Below are 17,779 nucleotides of genomic sequence, written 5' to 3' on the forward strand. Positions count from 1 at the left end.
AATGCGTATCGCCGCGGCCTCTTAGCAACGAGGGGGGTGTCAAGTGACACAATCAGCTGACTCCGGTAGAGGAAGGCGCTGTGGCTGGGTCTGTGGCAACCGCGACTGCCGGGCCGGGAACCCGAGCCGAACAGTCACCGTCAGAATGTCGGGCAAAGACCGAATTGAAATATTTCCCTCGCGAATGTAAGTAAAAGAATGGGACGGGCAGCTCTCATTAGGTTCAGGAACGCCTGGAGGGATTCTCGTTTCCTCCGACCCTGGACCAGCGGCGAGGTTCCAGATTTTCTGGGCGGATCCTGAGCTCTCCCGTCTCGTTTCGTGAGTGCAGGGCGAGGCTCCCCGACGGCCCCCTCACACATTCCTCCGAGTGAACCCGGCTGGTCAGAGCGATCCCGGCCCCTAGGAACGAGCACCTGGCCTGCTGGCTTTTGTGGAGGTCGGCTGACCTTCCTCATTAATCGAGCCATTCATTCCACACTCCTTATTGAACCGGGCCCTGATTTTATGTAACTGCGAATCGTCGCCACTCCTGCCCTAACAGCGTTCGGTTAAGCGAAGAGATGGACAAGCCAACGAGGTTTGATAAATGGACTGAGAAGGGAAGTTTACTGCATACAGAGGAGACTTCTAAGCCAAATTGGGTGTTGAATCGAAATGCCCTAGCGTGGACTTCAGATTCGATCTTAGATCCCCTTAGTCATTTTCCAAAATCCCATGAAATGTCACCTGCGGTGGGAAGATAGCCCCGAGTTTCTGAGGCATTCCTCTTGCTATGTCACCACTGCACCCTGTTCAGACCTCCGTTAATATCCCCCATCACCTTGTAGAGTGGATGGCATTTACCTAGCTTTCCCACTGGACTGTGGCTCTCTCCAGGATGAGAGTGTCTCGATCCATAGACAGTCCACAGAAAATGTTCCTTGAATGAACCCAGGCCTTGGAATCTGCTCAGCTGTGCACTTCCTCTCTCATTTGGCCTGATTTCTTTGGCAGGAGAAATAGCATGTCGCCCTAGGTGTTTGGTCAGTCTGTAAAGATTTTGAGGTTTTCTCACAAGTACCTAACAATGTGTGGAAAGTAAAGATTGTTCTTATTGGCCCTCTCCTCCTCCTCTTCCTCTTTTTTCTTTTTTTCCCAGTGAGGAGCAGAAGATCAGTTTCGGCTCTGACATTTAGATTTTTTTTTTTTTTTATTGTGGTCCTATCTCTTTGGAAGTATTCTGTTGTTTTTCTTCATCTTGACCTTTTTCTCAGAGAATCTGAGGACTCTTAAAATAAGAGTTATTTTCAAACCCCAAACCTAGATTTCTGTCTCCGCCTGGGTGGCTACAGCTCTTATTGAAATGAAGGAGTTACTGGCTGTTTGTTTATATTTTTACTTTCACCTGCTAACTTTCTAATAGCTGTTTGTACTACCTGGGAATTGTCAGTTGTGGAGAAGAGAGCCAATCTCTAGCATAGCTTGTAGCAGTCTAAGGCTGTGTTCCTAGATGATACCGGCCCCCATTAAAATGTCTGCCTGAGAAAGCTCAGCGCTGCCAGGAGAATTTACTGTTTGTTCTAGCCAACACCTGATGGTAGATCTCTGACCGCCCTTTCTTAGGGCATTAACTCTTCAGTTTATGAATCCTTCATTTTCCCATTGAGATGTATAGGGTCCCCAAAAATGTGTACACACTTTAACAGCTGATAGCTCAATTTTGAAAATGAAATGTGGTTTAATAAACACTGCCTTTATAATTATTCAAAGTGTGTGTATACATTTTTTTGGGACTCCCTGTATATAGAAGTATCTTTCTCAAGGACCTGAAAACCATTTCTTTGAAATGTAATTACCAGGAAGGATAGGGCCTCTGTCAGCGAGGATAGAATCCTAACTTCCAGAATTGCAGCCACATTTCCACTAATTTCCACTGACCAGCCCTTTGTAATTTTTCATGTCCCTGATTCTTCTAGAGTCCCCTCTCTCTCCCTTCCCTCATTCTTCCTTTAAAATGCCAGTCACCTCTGCACAAATAAGAATGGAGCTCAGCTCTTTCCCCTACTGAGTTGTTACTAAGTAAAATCTATTTTCACTGGTTCAACTGAAGTTTGGCTGTGTTAATCTTAGATAGTAGTAGAATGTTAACCTTTTTTTGTTATACTTTAAGACTAAGAGGTGAAAATAGACTTCTTTAAGAAGAATGATAGGTTTGTGAAGGGGAAAATTGCTATTTGAGAGCACCCAGCTTGCTGTTTAAGGGGAAAATCAGGTGCAGGAAGTTAACGGCATCTCTAAATATTTTCCCCAAGGCTTAGCGCAGGTACTTGGTCATGTAGTCATATGTCTTTGATTCATCTGGAAACAAGTTATCATCCTAGCTGAAGGTCAAACACTTTTAAGTAGGGCTGGAACTTGTAAAAGAACAATTTTTTTAAGAGCTAGGCTAGAAAATACAGTAGTGACTTCTCTTTGAGACAGTTCCAGCTTACAGTATTAGCCTGTGAAATGGGGCTGACACCCACTTAGGCACCAGAAACAGAAGCAAGTTTAGGGTGAGATTAAAAGAGGCATGAAGGATTTGGAGTCCACAGAAATCGGTTAAATCCAAATTATACCTATAAGGGCTGTAAACCCTTGGGCAAGTCACACTTCAAGTGTCAAGAGTAAAAGTTTTATTTTACAGAGGTGCCATTACCTAAGAGGAAATTAAAATTAGCATGGTAAGTTCAATTTTATCAACCAGTTTGCCTTTTTACTATGAACTTGCTGGAAGCTGCAGTACTAGGATTTGACTTAAATTTGATCCAACTCTTTGAGCCGAAATTCTGGTGGTTAGTGTCAACAATACAGTATGTTTAAATGTACACATTGGGGTGGCTAGCTCCTGTTCAGGCAAGAAACTGAACCAGCTTCACTGGTTAGACCTTCAGTGAGTGCAGAGTCAGCCCCTGATCGCTAGAGAGAGAATTGTTCATCTGGTGCTATTCATAATCTGTAGTCCCATGTGTTTGGGGTACAGTGGACCTAGGTTTGAGAGTTTGAGCCTGGGCGAGTCACTGGAGCCAGAAATTTGTTTCAGGTCCTGCTCTGCCTTTTCTTCATTGAGTGACTGTGGGAAAGTTGTTTCATTTTCCTGAGCCTCATTTTCTTAACTTTAAGGATAATGTCTAAAGCTCCTTCCAGCTAGAGAATTGCCTCAGTAAGCTTTGCACTATGGTAAAAGATTTAAATACTAAGAATTTAGCCAAAACGTCCATTAATACCCACTATTTTGCAATTGGTTATCAAACCATTCATATGAAATTATATCCCGTTAAACAAATCACTTTAAGTATTTAAGATAATCTATTGTTGAACTTATTACCCACTTTATTCCATTATTAAATTTTGTTTGGCATATGGGAGCAAGAACAGAAATGTTAATTTCTACTGTTGGTTTCTAGACTTTGGTATTGGGGTTTCTGATGGGAAAAGGTTGAAATAGGAGGTAAGGAGACTTCAGTAGCTTGTCACTTCTTAGGAGTCTTTACTAATATATGTCGCTTATAAGTTACCCAGAGTCATTTGTTACCTAATTTATTACATTTATTTGCTATGTAAAGTCATTTACAAATTAATAAAATGGTAGTAGGATCTTGATTGATATCAAAACACTTTAATACCACACTTTTAATAGAAAAAGTAATAAGTGGTTGTGGAATAAAATGCCAAAGATACAAAAGAATATAGTAGTAAAAAGTAAATCTTATTTTTTTCAGTCAGCCCCATTTCCCAAAGGAAACTTACAGTCTCTGTGAATCCTTTTTAGTCTCTTCTCTGTATCTATATAAGCATATTTATCCTTCTTTGCTTTGCATAGCTAAAACAGTATATATAATATAGGAAACACATGTCGACCTACCTTACTCTTTTTTTTTATGACTTCATGTCATTCCATTGTATAATGAGACATAATTTATGGAACATTTAACTTGTTTCCACCCATTTGTATTATAAATAGTGCTGGAGTGCTCATTCTTAACCTTAGACATGTTTTGTATACATGTGGGAGTAAATCTGTAGGATAAATTCCTTAAAGTGGAATTGCTGGTCCTGAAGATAAGTGCATTTTGAATTTTGATATAAATTAGTGAACAGATTTAAAAAAAAAAATCCTTAATACACTTCTAATGGAAACAGATATTGTTTTAACTTACAAATCAAATAAGTATTTAAACCATGCTGGCATTATAAAATAGCACTCCTGATAAATTTTATTATGACTTAATAAGTATTTTTGCCAAATATTGATTAAAACATTGTTTTCAGTTTTAAATAAATACACTTCTCATTTATGGAACACTTGAGGGTAGAAGACTGCAGTATTGAGAAACCAATTAAATCCATCAACTACAAATGCTATATATTATTCTGATGACATCAAAAATAAAGCATAATTTTAACATTGTATTGGGGAGGAATTTTTATTTCTTTTAAACAATGGGAATAAATGTCTTTAACTTTCTTTATACAGGGCACAGACCATCATGAAGGCTCGATTAAAAGGAGCACAGACAGGTCGAAACCTCCTGAAGAAAAAATCTGATGCCTTAACTCTTCGATTTCGACAGATCCTAAAGAAGATCATAGAGGTAGAATGAACTTTGCTTAGAACAGTATTTTAGAAATAGCTAAGGAAAATTGAACATGGCTGTTGACATTTTTGTTTAATATTTCTTTATTGATTTCAGAGAGAGGAAGGGAGAGGGAGAGAGAGAGAAAGAAACATCAATGATGAGAGAGTCACTGATCTGCTGTCTCCTGCACACCCCCTTTTGGGGATCAAGCCTGAAACCCGGGCATGTGCCCTGACTGGAATCGAACCACGATCTCCTGGATCCTAGGTCGATGCTCAATACTGAGCCACGCCTGCCAGGTGGCTATTGACATTTTACTTTTTGGTTATTTGAATTAAATTTTTTTTTTCAAAAGTAAAAGTACCATTATAAAGTAATGAGTTTCACATAGTTCATTTAATAAAATCCAAATTCCTTGCTCTTGTTCCTGAGCCCCACTTGACCTAATCTGGCCCCTGCCTGCCTCCCTGATCTCATTTGCCGCATTCTTCCTAACAGCCTCGTCCAGGGCCTTTGCATTAGCTGTTTCTTCTGTCCGAAATGCTCTTTCCCCAGAACTACTTATGACTGGCTCCTCTGGCCATCCTGGTCTCTTCCCAGAGGCCATTGCTGATCATCCAATCTGAAGTGACCACCATATTTACTTCTGTCACATTTCCTTACTTTGTTTTTATCATAGCACGTACTACTGCATGGTATGTTCTTGTTTGATTGGTTAACTCCACTAGAGAATGTAAGTTCCATGAGAGGGGGACTTGTGTCTTTTCAGCAATATATTTTCAGTGCCTAGCACAGTGCTGGCACCTGGTATTTTAACTCAATACTTTTTGGATAAATGATGTGTGAATACAGAAGTATATAAAAAAGTAAAAGTCCTTTCCCATTTCCCCTTCCCCAGCCCCAATTATCCTTTCATTTCCCAGAGGAGTTCTTTGTGACATTTTGGTTTATATCCTTTCCTTCTTCTCTCTCTCAATTTTTTTCTCCCTCAATCTCTCAATCTCTCTTAACACATATCAAAAGTATTGCTTTTGTAAAGCATATACCAAGAGTATCATGTGTGGCTGTATATCCACACACACATGTTCTTAGTAACAAACGTGCATGCAACTTACATATATATATATTTATGTGTATATATGTAATATATACACACACACACACATATATTTATATTTATATAACATTTATTTTCTGCCCCACTCCCCCTTCCTTTACTCCATAGCAGAATGTGGACAGCTTTCTATGTCACTACATATGGATCAGTCTTATTCTGTATAACAGCTGAATAGTACTCCATCACATGGGTAATGGAATTTAACCGTTTCTCTACTATTGATGGATGTGTAATTTTACCATTTGTGGGGGAAGGTACTCTTAAGTCCTTATGTGTATGTGTGCTAGCATTGCTTATGTGTATGTATGCTAGCATTTCTCTGGAAAAGAATCTTAGACTCTCAAGAATCATTTAAATGTTTGATAAATAACTGTGAAATCACCCTCTAAATTGTTATACTAATTTATGTATCTACCAAATGATTAGTGAGAAGACCTATTTTCTTAAATTCTTCTTAATTGGGTATTAATTTTTTTATTTGTTGCCAATACATTGGTCTAAAATTGCTATCTTATTTTAGTTTGTACTACTTTTGATTGTGATGTTGACCATCTTTTCATGTTTACTGGTAATTTGATTTTCTTTTATTTTTTTGTGGAAGTTCTGTATTTAGTGTATAAAATGCTAAAAATATTTTCTTCAAGTCTAACTTTCTTAAAAATGATATCTTAATTTTTTTCAGTCACATCTGTTAGTCTTTTCCTTTATATAGCTTTTGGGTTACATATAATGCTTGGAAATACCTAAAAAGATTAGGAAAATACTCTGTTTTATTTTATAGTTTTAAAAATCTTTAATAATTTCTGGGTTTTTGGGGGTGCTGGTGGTGATGTGAAGAGGTAGGGATTTAGCTTTATCATTTTGTAAATGGATGGCCAGTTGAATGGTCTCTTTACACTACTAAATTCCAGTGTAGTCCTGGGGCTGTTTCTGAACTGTCTATTCCATTTCATTGACTTACCGACCTAGTACCTGATTTATTTCCTTATCATAGCTATACATTTTTAATACTTGGTAAGGTAGCTCTCTACCCACCTGTCCCAGTTACTCTTCTCTTTCAAAGTAAATTATTGGATATTCTCAGACTATTCCAGATTTATTTTAGAATCACTATGCCATTAGGATTTTGACTGCACTGTAATGAATTTAGGAGATTAATTTAAGTCAATCGTCTTGGACCCATTCAGAAATAACATAGTCCTGCAGTAGAGATTCAGTTTTTGATTTCTTAATGTCTTTATTTTGATGTTTTAATTATAAAACTTATGGTTTTGCAACAAGGTTAGTGACCATAACCAAAACTGTTCAAGCAAAGTTGGAATTTTTTTTTTTTTATCATCATCAAATCAGTGTTTACATGCACACCTGACATAAAATACTGATGATTATTAAAGGAACATGATTATGATTTTTCCTTGTAAAAAACTTAGTTGTATCAGCTATTGGTTTATGCTTTTTCAGACTAAAATGTTGATGGGTGAAGTGATGAGAGAAGCTGCCTTTTCACTTGCTGAGGCCAAATTCACAGCAGGGGACTTCAGGTAAGAAGACTAAAGGGGGTGTTTTAAAAAATCAGAGTGCTTTTATGTTCATAATTTTATTTAAAAGCCATTTTAAATTTAAAAAATATAAGCATTAAAGACAGTTGATATAGGAGTAATAAGGAAGGACACCTAACCCCATCACCTTAACACCACTGTCTTTATTACTACCCACATGTATCTGTTACATAGTTGCAGGCACAGGATACTTAATATTTTATAGTCCATTTTCATTTAACATCGTTATCATAAATATTTTTCCTTGTTTTCACTTAGCTGCATAATCTTTCTCTAGATGTACCATAATTCGTTACCCTTTCCTCCTAATGGAGGACCTTTGGGTTTGGAATATTAGAAAAGGTGCCAGATTTTCTGGAATATTAGAAAAGGTGCCATGAACATCTTCATTCATATGTATTTTTGTTTCTATTGAATTATTTCCTTAGGATAAAATTTTGAAGATGGAATTGATCATTTAAAGGGCATGTATTTTATGGCTTTTGCCCTGTCAATATATGCTTTACAAAGCATACAAAGTACTTCAGTTATTGCTTTACAAAGGGGTTTTGCCCATTTCCATGTTATGCGATTCCCCAAATAAGACTGTGAAGTAGACCCGGTAGGCAGTTATTCTCAGTTTAAGTTCAGTGCCTTCCTGAGTGAAATGGCTATTCAGGGGCAGAGGTAGGAGTTATTTTCAGGGGTTTTGATTTTATTTTTCTTTGCCCAATAAAACAATGCCTTCATTCTTAGTTTCTATTATCTATCTAGGATCATTACCTGGTGGGCAGGTCTTAACAGCCTGAGGGGCATAAGGCCTTTGAAGCAGTAGACTAAGTTTTGCCAGTGTTGGTAGGATAACAACTTGCATTGACTTTTCTGGAAGAGGGAGGGAATCAATAGTGTGTAAGTGGTCCGTGAATGCTTTAGGGTGGTTACGGGGAAAACACTGTTTTATAATAAAAATGAGGAGTCAGACAAAGGCAGATGGAAGGTAGGTAAGTTCTAGGGTAAAGGAATTGTACTCCTGCTTAGCCAAACTTAGATTTGAACAGCAGACCTAAAAGGACGGCAAGCTTTCTCTAAATTACATTAGCAGGATGAAAATCCCACGTCTTGACTGAAAACTCAAGCAGTCTGCATACTTTGAAATCATTCTGTTGCTTTTTGTAGGGCTGATTCTCACTCTTTGCTCTCTGACGCCCTCCTCTGGAAGTAGTGATTTTTGTCCTTTTCTGGAAAAAGATGTTATCAGAACATACTTACCTGTGACACCTCACTCTTGTTAAAATTATCCAGTGGTAGGTTTATTTTTCACTCTAAAAACACAACTAAACCAAGGCCTTTTTTCCCCCTGCAGCACCACCGTTATCCAAAATGTAAATAAAGCCCAAGTGAAGATTCGAGCAAAGAAAGATAATGTAGCAGGTAACTCTTCAACCCTTTAGAACCCTTAGGGGAGAAAAGGTGACATTTTAAAATTAATCTGTTTATATAGCAATATCTTGATATCCCAGTTAATCTTTTCTGCCTAGAACAAGTTGATTGGCTTTACATGTTAAACCCATTGTAACTGGTGTTTGCCAGGGGGTTGGGGTAGGGGAAATGGGGAGTTGTTCAGTAGATATAAAATTAAGGTTATACAGGATACATTCCAGAGATATGCTGTACTACTAATAGAATAATATGGTGTGTACTTAAAAACTTGTTCAGAGGGTAGATCTCATATTGAGAGTTACACACACACACACACACACACACAGGAAAAGGGACACAACAAATCTTTTGGAGATATGTTTATTACCTTGATTGTGGTGATGGTATCATGGATGGATGCATGTGTCTAAACTCTATCAAAATGTATACATTAAATATGTGCAATTTTTTGTATATTAAGCCATCAAAGCTGAAAGGGAAAAAACCCCACGGTAACAACCAGATCCCTTATTACTCAGCTAATTTAATTTTTGAATAGGATTGAACACTTAAGAAGGCAGGTTCCTAAGTTCACTCCTTGAAGCCAGTTACAATCCCATACGATCTGTTGACTTTTTCTGTGTTTAACAGGTGTTACTTTGCCAGTATTTGAACATTACCATGAAGGAACTGACAGTAAGTGTCTCTGGGTCCTGATTTCTTTTTAAGTGAACCTTGTTTTGGAAAATGAGTTTGGTGGTTCCAGTGTTAGAGCCTTGTCTGATACAGCCAGGACAATAGTCAGTTCACCAAAAGGTGTTATGGCTGGGAGTCATTAAACATTGTACCTATCTTAAAATATTTTATTTCAACCTAGAGATATATAAATGTATAGCCGTTTAACACTTCAGAAATATAAGCTGATGGCCTTTGGGTGTGAATCCACTGATTAGACTTCCACATTGTCTTTCTGCATAAACCACACCCATAATGCATTGTTTATAATTTCCAGTTTGGGCCTTTTTAAAGTAGTATAAGATCTTGGACACTGTGATGCAAACTGAATGCTAAATCTTCCTAGCTTTTTATAACCCACTCTGAATTTTTTTATAATTGTCTCATCCTTCCCTAATTTGGCAGCATTTTTGTAGTAAAACATCTTTGAGTTTAATCAAAAAATTTTTTTAATAGAAACAATATTCTTTCTTGGGCACTTATCTTTCATTGTTCCACATAAAATAATTAGTACAGCTCGAATAAATTAGAGCATTCTGGACAGAGTGTCATTGTACTGGGGCATCAGGCAGTATGGTCTATTTAGAGAATGGGGCAGTTGGTAACTCCAGTGGTCTGGTGAAGTGAGGGTTGGATAAAAACTTCTATAGTCAGAATAGTATCCTTGTGGAAGACTATTCAGCGTCATGTCCTACAGTGTTTGGGGAGTGAGATAGGCACTTCATGTTTGCATTTAACACAGATAGTCAATTTGTTTTTCCCTTTTGGCATTGTTCTGCCTTATCTTCTTTTGGGGAATTTTAGGGAGAAGATTATTCTACAATTACAATGTTGTCTGACTGGTTCTTTCAGGTTATGAACTGACTGGTTTAGCCAGAGGTGGGGAACAATTGGCTAAATTAAAGAGGAATTATGCCAAAGCAGTGGAACTGCTGGTGGAACTCGCCTCGCTGCAGGTAGGTAGAGAATTGCTGAAGAACTCCTGCCATTTCCTTCTAATATTTGAGTGCAGTAGATGCAGATTTGGCTCAGGGCATACTGCATTCAGTACTTCAAGCTGTTTCCGCGACCCTCTTTGAAACAAGCTAAAGATGTTTTGATTTCTGAAATGGTGGCTTCTATACCATTGTCCCAACTTGTGTTACTAACAAAATGTGCAGTGGTGTAGTTTTACTCTGCTAGGTGAGGACAGTGAATTTAAATGCAAACTTAACACGGTGTATGCATGAAAGCCATGTTTTTCCTTTGTGGCCAGTTAATGTGTATCTAGGTCATTTGTGCATGATTCTCTCCTCTTGCCATTTTTATAACTTTCGATAAGTCTGAAGTAAGTTTAATAGCATGGAGATAGTGTTAGCTTTATGGAAATCTTACAAAATATTTTTTTAACATGTTGAAAGTAGTAGTCTCGGTTTACAAATTTTTTCTACAAGTGCTGTCTGAATGGAGCCAAGTAGCAGGCACAATTTAGAAAGACTTTGTACTTACATTATTTGTCCTCTTTGTTTTAGACTTCCTTTGTTACTTTGGATGAAGCTATTAAGATAACCAACAGGCGTGTAAATGCCATTGAACATGGTGAGTACAAGCCTGTGGGGCTCTTTGTCCACTGTGCACGCTTCTGCATTTGTTGAACAGCTGCCAGGATCAGGCACTGACCGCTGGGTGGTAAGACAGTGCCCACGGTGGATAGTGCAGTGAGTCATTAGTGCAGGAACATGTAAAGTGCTTGGATAGAAGGAGAGTGGTGAGTTCAAAATTATGGAATATTTTATTAATTTCTGGTTATATATGAATAAAGGGTGGAAACTATTTCTCAAGAACTCTAGTGTTTTCTTTAGTTCTTTCCAATGATTGAGTGAATGATACATCTTTTGAACACATTAAATATTTAAGTCCCTCCCCCTTAGGCCTGTGTCCTACAGAAATAATGTCCTGTGTTCTCCTTGATTTCTGAAAATAAATTTTCCCATTTGATGCACTATTTTCCATCTCTCTTAGTTCATAATTTTAAAACTATGACTGCTTAGTGTTGATATAATACTTTTTGCTTAAGAAACTCAGTTTTCATCAAAGGAACATTTTTTCAGTTTTAAGGTAAGAAGAAAACTTTGAATAGCAACATTATTTTGCTTGGGTTCTTTGAAGAGGAAGTTATCTCATTTTTTAAAAACTTAAAAAAACACATTTCCTGACTGCTTGCTAGTGCCAGCCCTTGTACATGGAATTGCAAGTGAAACATAATGGATAAGGTAATAGTCCCAACTCTCATGTTCACATTCTAGAAGAATAGGCAAATTCTGTGTAAAACAGAACCTTATGACTAACACAAAACCCAACTCCCTGCATTCTCTCTGCCTTGATGCTCTACTTTTCAACAGACTACCGTATATTTAAAATAACACTGTGGTTCAATGTCATATATTCATATAAATTCAGTGTCCTATATAGCGAGCTGTCCAATGTTATCTATAGGAAAGACATTAGAAGGGTGCATACCAAAATGTTTATAATAGTTACTTTAGGGTGGTTGGATTATACTTCATTTTCTTTTTTATATTTTTGTTTTCAAAATTTTCTGCATTAAATGTACATTGATTTTATAATAAAAAAAAGTAAGTGGTATACAAATGAGCACTGGCAATTTGAAAAAAAGGTGGTTTGAAGTTCTCATGTGTATATATATTTTTAAACCCTAGTCATCATTCCCCGGATTGAACGTACCCTTGCTTATATCATCACAGAGCTGGATGAAAGAGAGCGAGAAGAGTTCTATAGGTTTGTTGGAACTGGCAGTTATTGATTATTTTCTGTTTTCCATATTCCGAAGTCTCTGTCTGCTGAGAGACTTGTTGGCTTCTGTTCTTTAGAATTAGCACTGCTTGCATTTTATTCTGATACATAAGCGGCGAGAATATTGCCAAAGGCTGTGAGGAAAGATCTATGCCAAGTTTTGCACATACCTAAAACATGGCGTCTCCAAAAACTTTGGTCAGAGGAACTATTAATAGACTTATTTTTTAAAATGAAACAGTGATTTATGTGGGTGTCTGTCTCCCACATAAAAAGAAACTGGAATTAATCAACCAGTATGTAATGCATGCTGACTGTGTTCCAGAGGGGACATTATGTAGTAGTGTAAATCATACCATTAGAGAACTAGTGCAGTACTTGGAGAGAAATGATGCATGTACATAAATTAGTTATGAACATTCAGAGCTAGTAGGGACAATAAATACTAAATAGGTGTGTACAGGGGCCAGTGCCAGGTTCAGAGAAGTGGGGGACAGGCAAAGGCAGGCATATTCAGGGAACACATGGCCCTCTTGAACTCTTGAGTGGCAGCTGAGTATGACTTCTAATATAAATTATCAAAGGTTATTTAGTTTCTGTCCTTCAGTGCTGTTCAGGGTTGTGGTGAGCCAAATGGAATGATACTTTAATAAATGCTCAAAATCTGTTCCATTATCTGGGAATGGATTTCAAAGTTCATTCACCTTGGGACAGGAGCTTTTGAAATCAGTTAGCTTAGAATGTGTGTATTGTACCTCAGATCTTTTTTTAATGGGCTATAAATTACTAAAATTGAAATTAAAGTAAAATTTTGTTCTAGTTTGTATTTATTATCCGTGTTACAAAACTAGAAGAAAGCAAATCTACTTAGTACTGAAATAGCATTCAGAAAATTCCTTTCCTTTACAGGTTAAAGAAAATACAGGAGAAGAAAAAGATTCTGAAGGAGAAAACTGAGAAGGACTTGGCGAAGCGGAAGGCCGCCGGCGAGGTGCTGGAGCCGGCCAACCTTCTGGCCGAGGAGAGGGACGAGGACCTTCTGTTTGAGTGACCTTTCCCGCTCCGCTTCTTCCAGAAGGCCGGCGTGTAGGGCCGCTTCATGGGGCTTTGTTTCTGGCCTAAGAATTTCACTGGTTGTAAAATTCCCCTGGAATCCTAATTTACCAACCACTGATCACAGATGAGATGTAGAGAACCTGCCCGGGAACTTGTAGAATTTATTCTGCAGAAGTGTCACCTACTCCATTTGTCACCTCACCAAGCATATTAGGAAATTCCCCTCGAGCCAGCAGTGGTCTCAGGCCAGCTGCTGTCAGAGCAACTTCCATTCCTCCCACTTACACACCTTGGCGCTGTTGTGAGACCGCTGCAGCCACCCTTGTGTAACCGTGCACTTCTCTCCTCAAGCTTTAGGAAGCCTTCACTTATTTTATTTTGCATGACAGGTCTTTGTTCTGTCTGTTATCGAACAGTTTTGCCAATCTGAATGTGACTATGGTATAAACAGTAAAATGATTAAAGATGCGTTGTTCCTTTTTTAAAAATGAAATTAAGGCAACAGAACCTGTGTCTGTGCCAATAGGGAGCTTCCCTCTGGTGAAGAATAAGTTGAAAGCTATCTGTGTTTCACCTAGAGGACCCAACGGACTGACTTCATCCCACAAACTTGAAGACGGGACGGTTGTTAGAGATGCTGAAACCTTACGGCAGAGGTATAAATACAGCAAGAGAAAGTACTCGGTGGCTTTTTTTATTTGAAATATAATTTTACTTTTTATTTTTACAATACAGTGTGCAGTATGACATCTCAAAATAAGAGTGCAGATACAGGATAAGAGTACAAAGGATTAAAAATGTCACAAAGGTTACCTTATTAAGGCTAGCTCCCTGGTTCTTATTTTGCACACACATTCACAAAATTACATTCAAATTATTCCTTATCAATGCTTATTCCTTAGGCCATCAGAAAAGGGAAAAAAATCCAGACATTAGATTTTCATAGCAAATCTGGATTAGTCTAAATACTGTTCTCCTTTTCATCTGTTCTAACTTAAGATTTCTTTAAAAAAGATATTTCCTTATTTGAACGTGCGTATTTTTAGCTACCGGTATCATTCCTATAAGTGGTTAAGACTTCCCCCTCTCTGGGGTCTCCAATCAGAACCACAGAGGGACAGGAAATGGAACTGGCCACAGCGGCCAGGTGTACAGCAAGGGTTTTTCCATTTTCTTTCAAGGAAGTTAGCAACACCTCAGTGTTCACTTTGTTTAGGGACTGTGTTGAATATCGGCACATCCGTATCACTGGGACAAGCATTTCTATCCCTCTACCATTTCTGATGAGAAAAGAGCTGTAAGACTTCACTGACTCCCCAGATACCTCTTAGGCTTCCTAAAGTACGTTATGCTCGGCACACGCCTTGGTAGGGGATTTGCTTGTTAAAGCCATTATCTGAGTCTTGATAGCACGTGGCTTAGTGTGGATGTACGGTCTGCAGGCTAACTCGGAATGATACAACAGCCACTGACACTACCTGAAATCTCATTCTAACAATTCAAACTGCCAACATTTTAGATCTTAGGGTTGAAAACAGTTGTCAGTTATGATAAGCAGCTCACAAAACTCCACTGCCTACCATAGACTACCTTTCATTCCCCAGGAGAAAGTAAACTGCAAGACTGAGAAGATGAAGTGCTTATATTCCTTGTCTTCCAATGCTGAAAATCAGTAAGCTTTGCATTTCCTGCTGTAAACTTGGAGTGTTTCAGACCTGAAAGAGTATGGATGGCATTCCTTCCCTTAACCTAGGATGTCACTTTCTTCCTAATGAACATCATCTTGAAAGTATTTCCACATAAGACACACTCCGCAGCCAACTTTAAGGCCATGCAAATTTGAACAGAAAGGGCAACATATAAACTGTCTACATTTGTTCAAATAAAATTATGTAGATGATAAAAAAATCAAATATACACATGACACTGAGACAAACTACTAATTAAAAACAACTGCTTACATTAAATTAAGTGACAATTCAATATTATTCCAGTGTTTAGCTTTGAGAACAGGAAATGCTGTATCTAAAGTTATCACAAAAATAAAACACATTCACATTTGAGGTTGTTTGTCACACATCACACCATCCCTAAAGGCTTGAAAAGACTACAAATCAACTTTTCATGCCAGGGTGAAAATCCCATTAGCTTAAAACATTTATGGTTTAGCAAGCTGTTGCATTATGATCATAAGAGGCAGACCTTGTTAGGATAAAAACCTCTTTACCCCCACCCATGTTTTTTTCCTAAAATGTTCAAATGACTTTCAGGTCATCCTTTCCTTCTGATCTCAAAGTCAAATGTCATAGTATTTCCTTCAGATAGATGTAATTTTAGTCCAATCTGAGTGTTACCCATGACCATTTGTCAACCTATTAAATATTAGTATACAGTACAGCAGCTATATTCATCACAGAATTCCAGTTTATTACCTCTATATAGCACAGTCATCAAATTACTGTGCTCTTCTATAAAAATGCAGACACTGTCAAAGGTGCTATGTCCTCTCATGTATATAAAAAACTGAATCATGAGAAACTTTGTCAACATAGTTTATATGAACATCTGCCACTCATAAAAATATAACTTACACATTCTGTTGTCCTATGCAAATCAGAGAAAGGAAGCAAGGTTACCAAATCAATTGTGACAATTTAAGGAAAATTCAGAAAATCACATATTTGAAAAGATCAGCATGTTGTACGCGCTTAACTATATCAGAGTCTGCTGTGTGTACAGTAAAGTCCGATCCACAAAGTTTGAGCTAAAACTGGTGCTTCTAACGGAATGTTTTTCAAGGATTAAAAGACATACAAATGAATTCAAGCCTACCTTGAATTCAAGCCTAGCCCCAGACCAAAGTGGCACCTTAAAAAATATTTTTTAATCACCATAATTTAATGTAGTTTTTGAAATCTGTTGTGTATATACTTTCAGCACATAAAAAAACTTTAAGTATTTTTGATGACTAAACCAGTTTTCTTACCAAATAAAGTTTTGCCCAGTACACAGAAACAGAGTCCCTCCCCTCCCCCACCAATTCCCGTTAAGTCATTTAAGTTAACTGTTAAAATAACATCAGTATTTATAACTATGTGAGACATGGACTGCTGTGTATACACACACACGTTTTTCATGGAGATATGACTAGGCAGGAAAGATTTAGTTAGGTGAAAACAGGTTTTTACATGGATAAAATGGAACTGCTCCGTTGAAAGCTTCCATTTAGAATCCCCAAATGAGGCAAGAACCTAAAGCCACAGGGAATAAAGACTGCTGTGCACAAATTACCTACGGGGATTTTCTTCTTGCTAGTTTGAGATCTAAGAACAAGGTCTACGTTGCCAGCCACCTTACCCTCAGAGTCTTGCTGAAGGATCCGGTTTACCTTCGCGCTGGCAGCGTGCCAGATCAAGTCCAATCATGCCACAGATGGATGTTTCCTTCACCTCAGCCAAGTGGACGGCACCCACTGAGGTTCAGTATCAAGTTTGTTAATTAACCTAAGCAATTCCTGATAGGCTTTATCAAGATCTGAATTCACAATTGCCGTGTCAAAGTAGTGACCATTGTTCTGCTCCATCTCTCTAGTTTTCTCAATGATTTCTCTCAACTCTTCTGGCTGTAAAGAGTAGATAAAAATTGTGGTTAACTCCTTACCAAAGATGGTGAAAGAACAAGCACACTGCTCTCCTTCTCTCATAATACTCCACCTTAAGAGCTCTTTCCCAGCCTGGTCATGGCCACAGAGACTTCCTTTGCTCTGCCATCTTCAGGACTCACATTGTGAATAGTTTAAAACTCAATATAATCTGTTTATACGGCAATTTAGTTTTTATCTTACGCACAATACTTCAAGAGCACAGACCGTTACTTTGAGTTCCCCACAGACATCCATTTTAAAATATTTTAGATCATAACCTCTTCCTAAAAAGAGCATCTTTTGTAACACAGAGTGAATCTTTCTGCTTGGAGCAAGGTTTTTTGTTTTGTTTTTTTAAAATATGGACCCCTATGTTCATGGCAGCCAATTTACAATAGCTAAGATCTGGAAACAGCCTAAGTGCCCATCAGTAGATGAGTGGATAAAAAAACTCTGGGACATTCACACCATGGAACACTATGCAGCTGTAAAAAAGAAGGATCTCTTACCCTTTGGGACAGCATAAAGGGAACTGGAGAGTATTATGCTAAGTGAAATAAGCCAGTCAGAGAAAGACAAATATCACATGATCTCATTCATATGTAGAATATAATGAACAAAATAAACTGATGAACAAAACTGATCCAGAGACATAGAAACGTGGGACAGACTGAGGGACCTCAGAGGAAAGGTGAGGGTGGGGGAGTGGGTGGGGAGAGATTAATCAAAGAACTTACACACATAAATGCATAACCCACAGACACAGACAATAGTATGGGGAAGGCCTGGGGATGAGGTGAAGGTGGGGTGGAGGGGGTCAATGAGGTAAAGGGGGCATCTATAATAATTTCAACAATAAGATAAATTAAAATAAATA

At 38.0% G+C, this 17,779-nt stretch overlaps 2 protein-coding genes across 2 annotated transcripts in view; one reads left to right on the forward strand and one right to left on the reverse strand.

Annotated features, from left to right (window-relative positions):
* The first annotated feature begins 48 nt into the window (after positions 1 to 48).
* Positions 49 to 13,723, forward strand: ATP6V1D (ATPase H+ transporting V1 subunit D). The gene is made up of 9 exons (XM_016223809.2): positions 49 to 186; positions 4,499 to 4,616; positions 7,180 to 7,259; positions 8,620 to 8,687; positions 9,327 to 9,371; positions 10,263 to 10,366; positions 10,922 to 10,988; positions 12,110 to 12,188; positions 13,113 to 13,723. Exons 1-9 carry the CDS (start codon positions 146 to 148, stop codon positions 13,252 to 13,254), a joined length of 744 nt encoding a protein of 247 aa, XP_016079295.1. The 5' UTR covers positions 49 to 145; the 3' UTR covers positions 13,255 to 13,723.
* A 225-nt stretch (positions 13,724 to 13,948) lies between these two features.
* The window catches only part of PALS1 (protein associated with LIN7 1, MAGUK p55 family member), a 55,301-nt gene continuing 51,470 nt past the window's right edge, over positions 13,949 to 17,779 (reverse strand). Inside the window, exon 14 of the mRNA XM_016223801.2 lies at positions 13,949 to 16,881. Coding sequence (XP_016079287.2) covers positions 16,705 to 16,881 — 177 coding nt within the window. The 3' untranslated portion in view covers positions 13,949 to 16,704. The remainder of the gene's footprint in view (positions 16,882 to 17,779) is intronic.

This window comes from Miniopterus natalensis, chromosome 1 (assembly GCF_054644295.1).
Source record: "Miniopterus natalensis isolate mMinNat1 chromosome 1, mMinNat1.hap1, whole genome shotgun sequence".
In the NCBI taxonomy this organism is placed as follows: Eukaryota; Metazoa; Chordata; class Mammalia; order Chiroptera; family Miniopteridae; genus Miniopterus; species Miniopterus natalensis.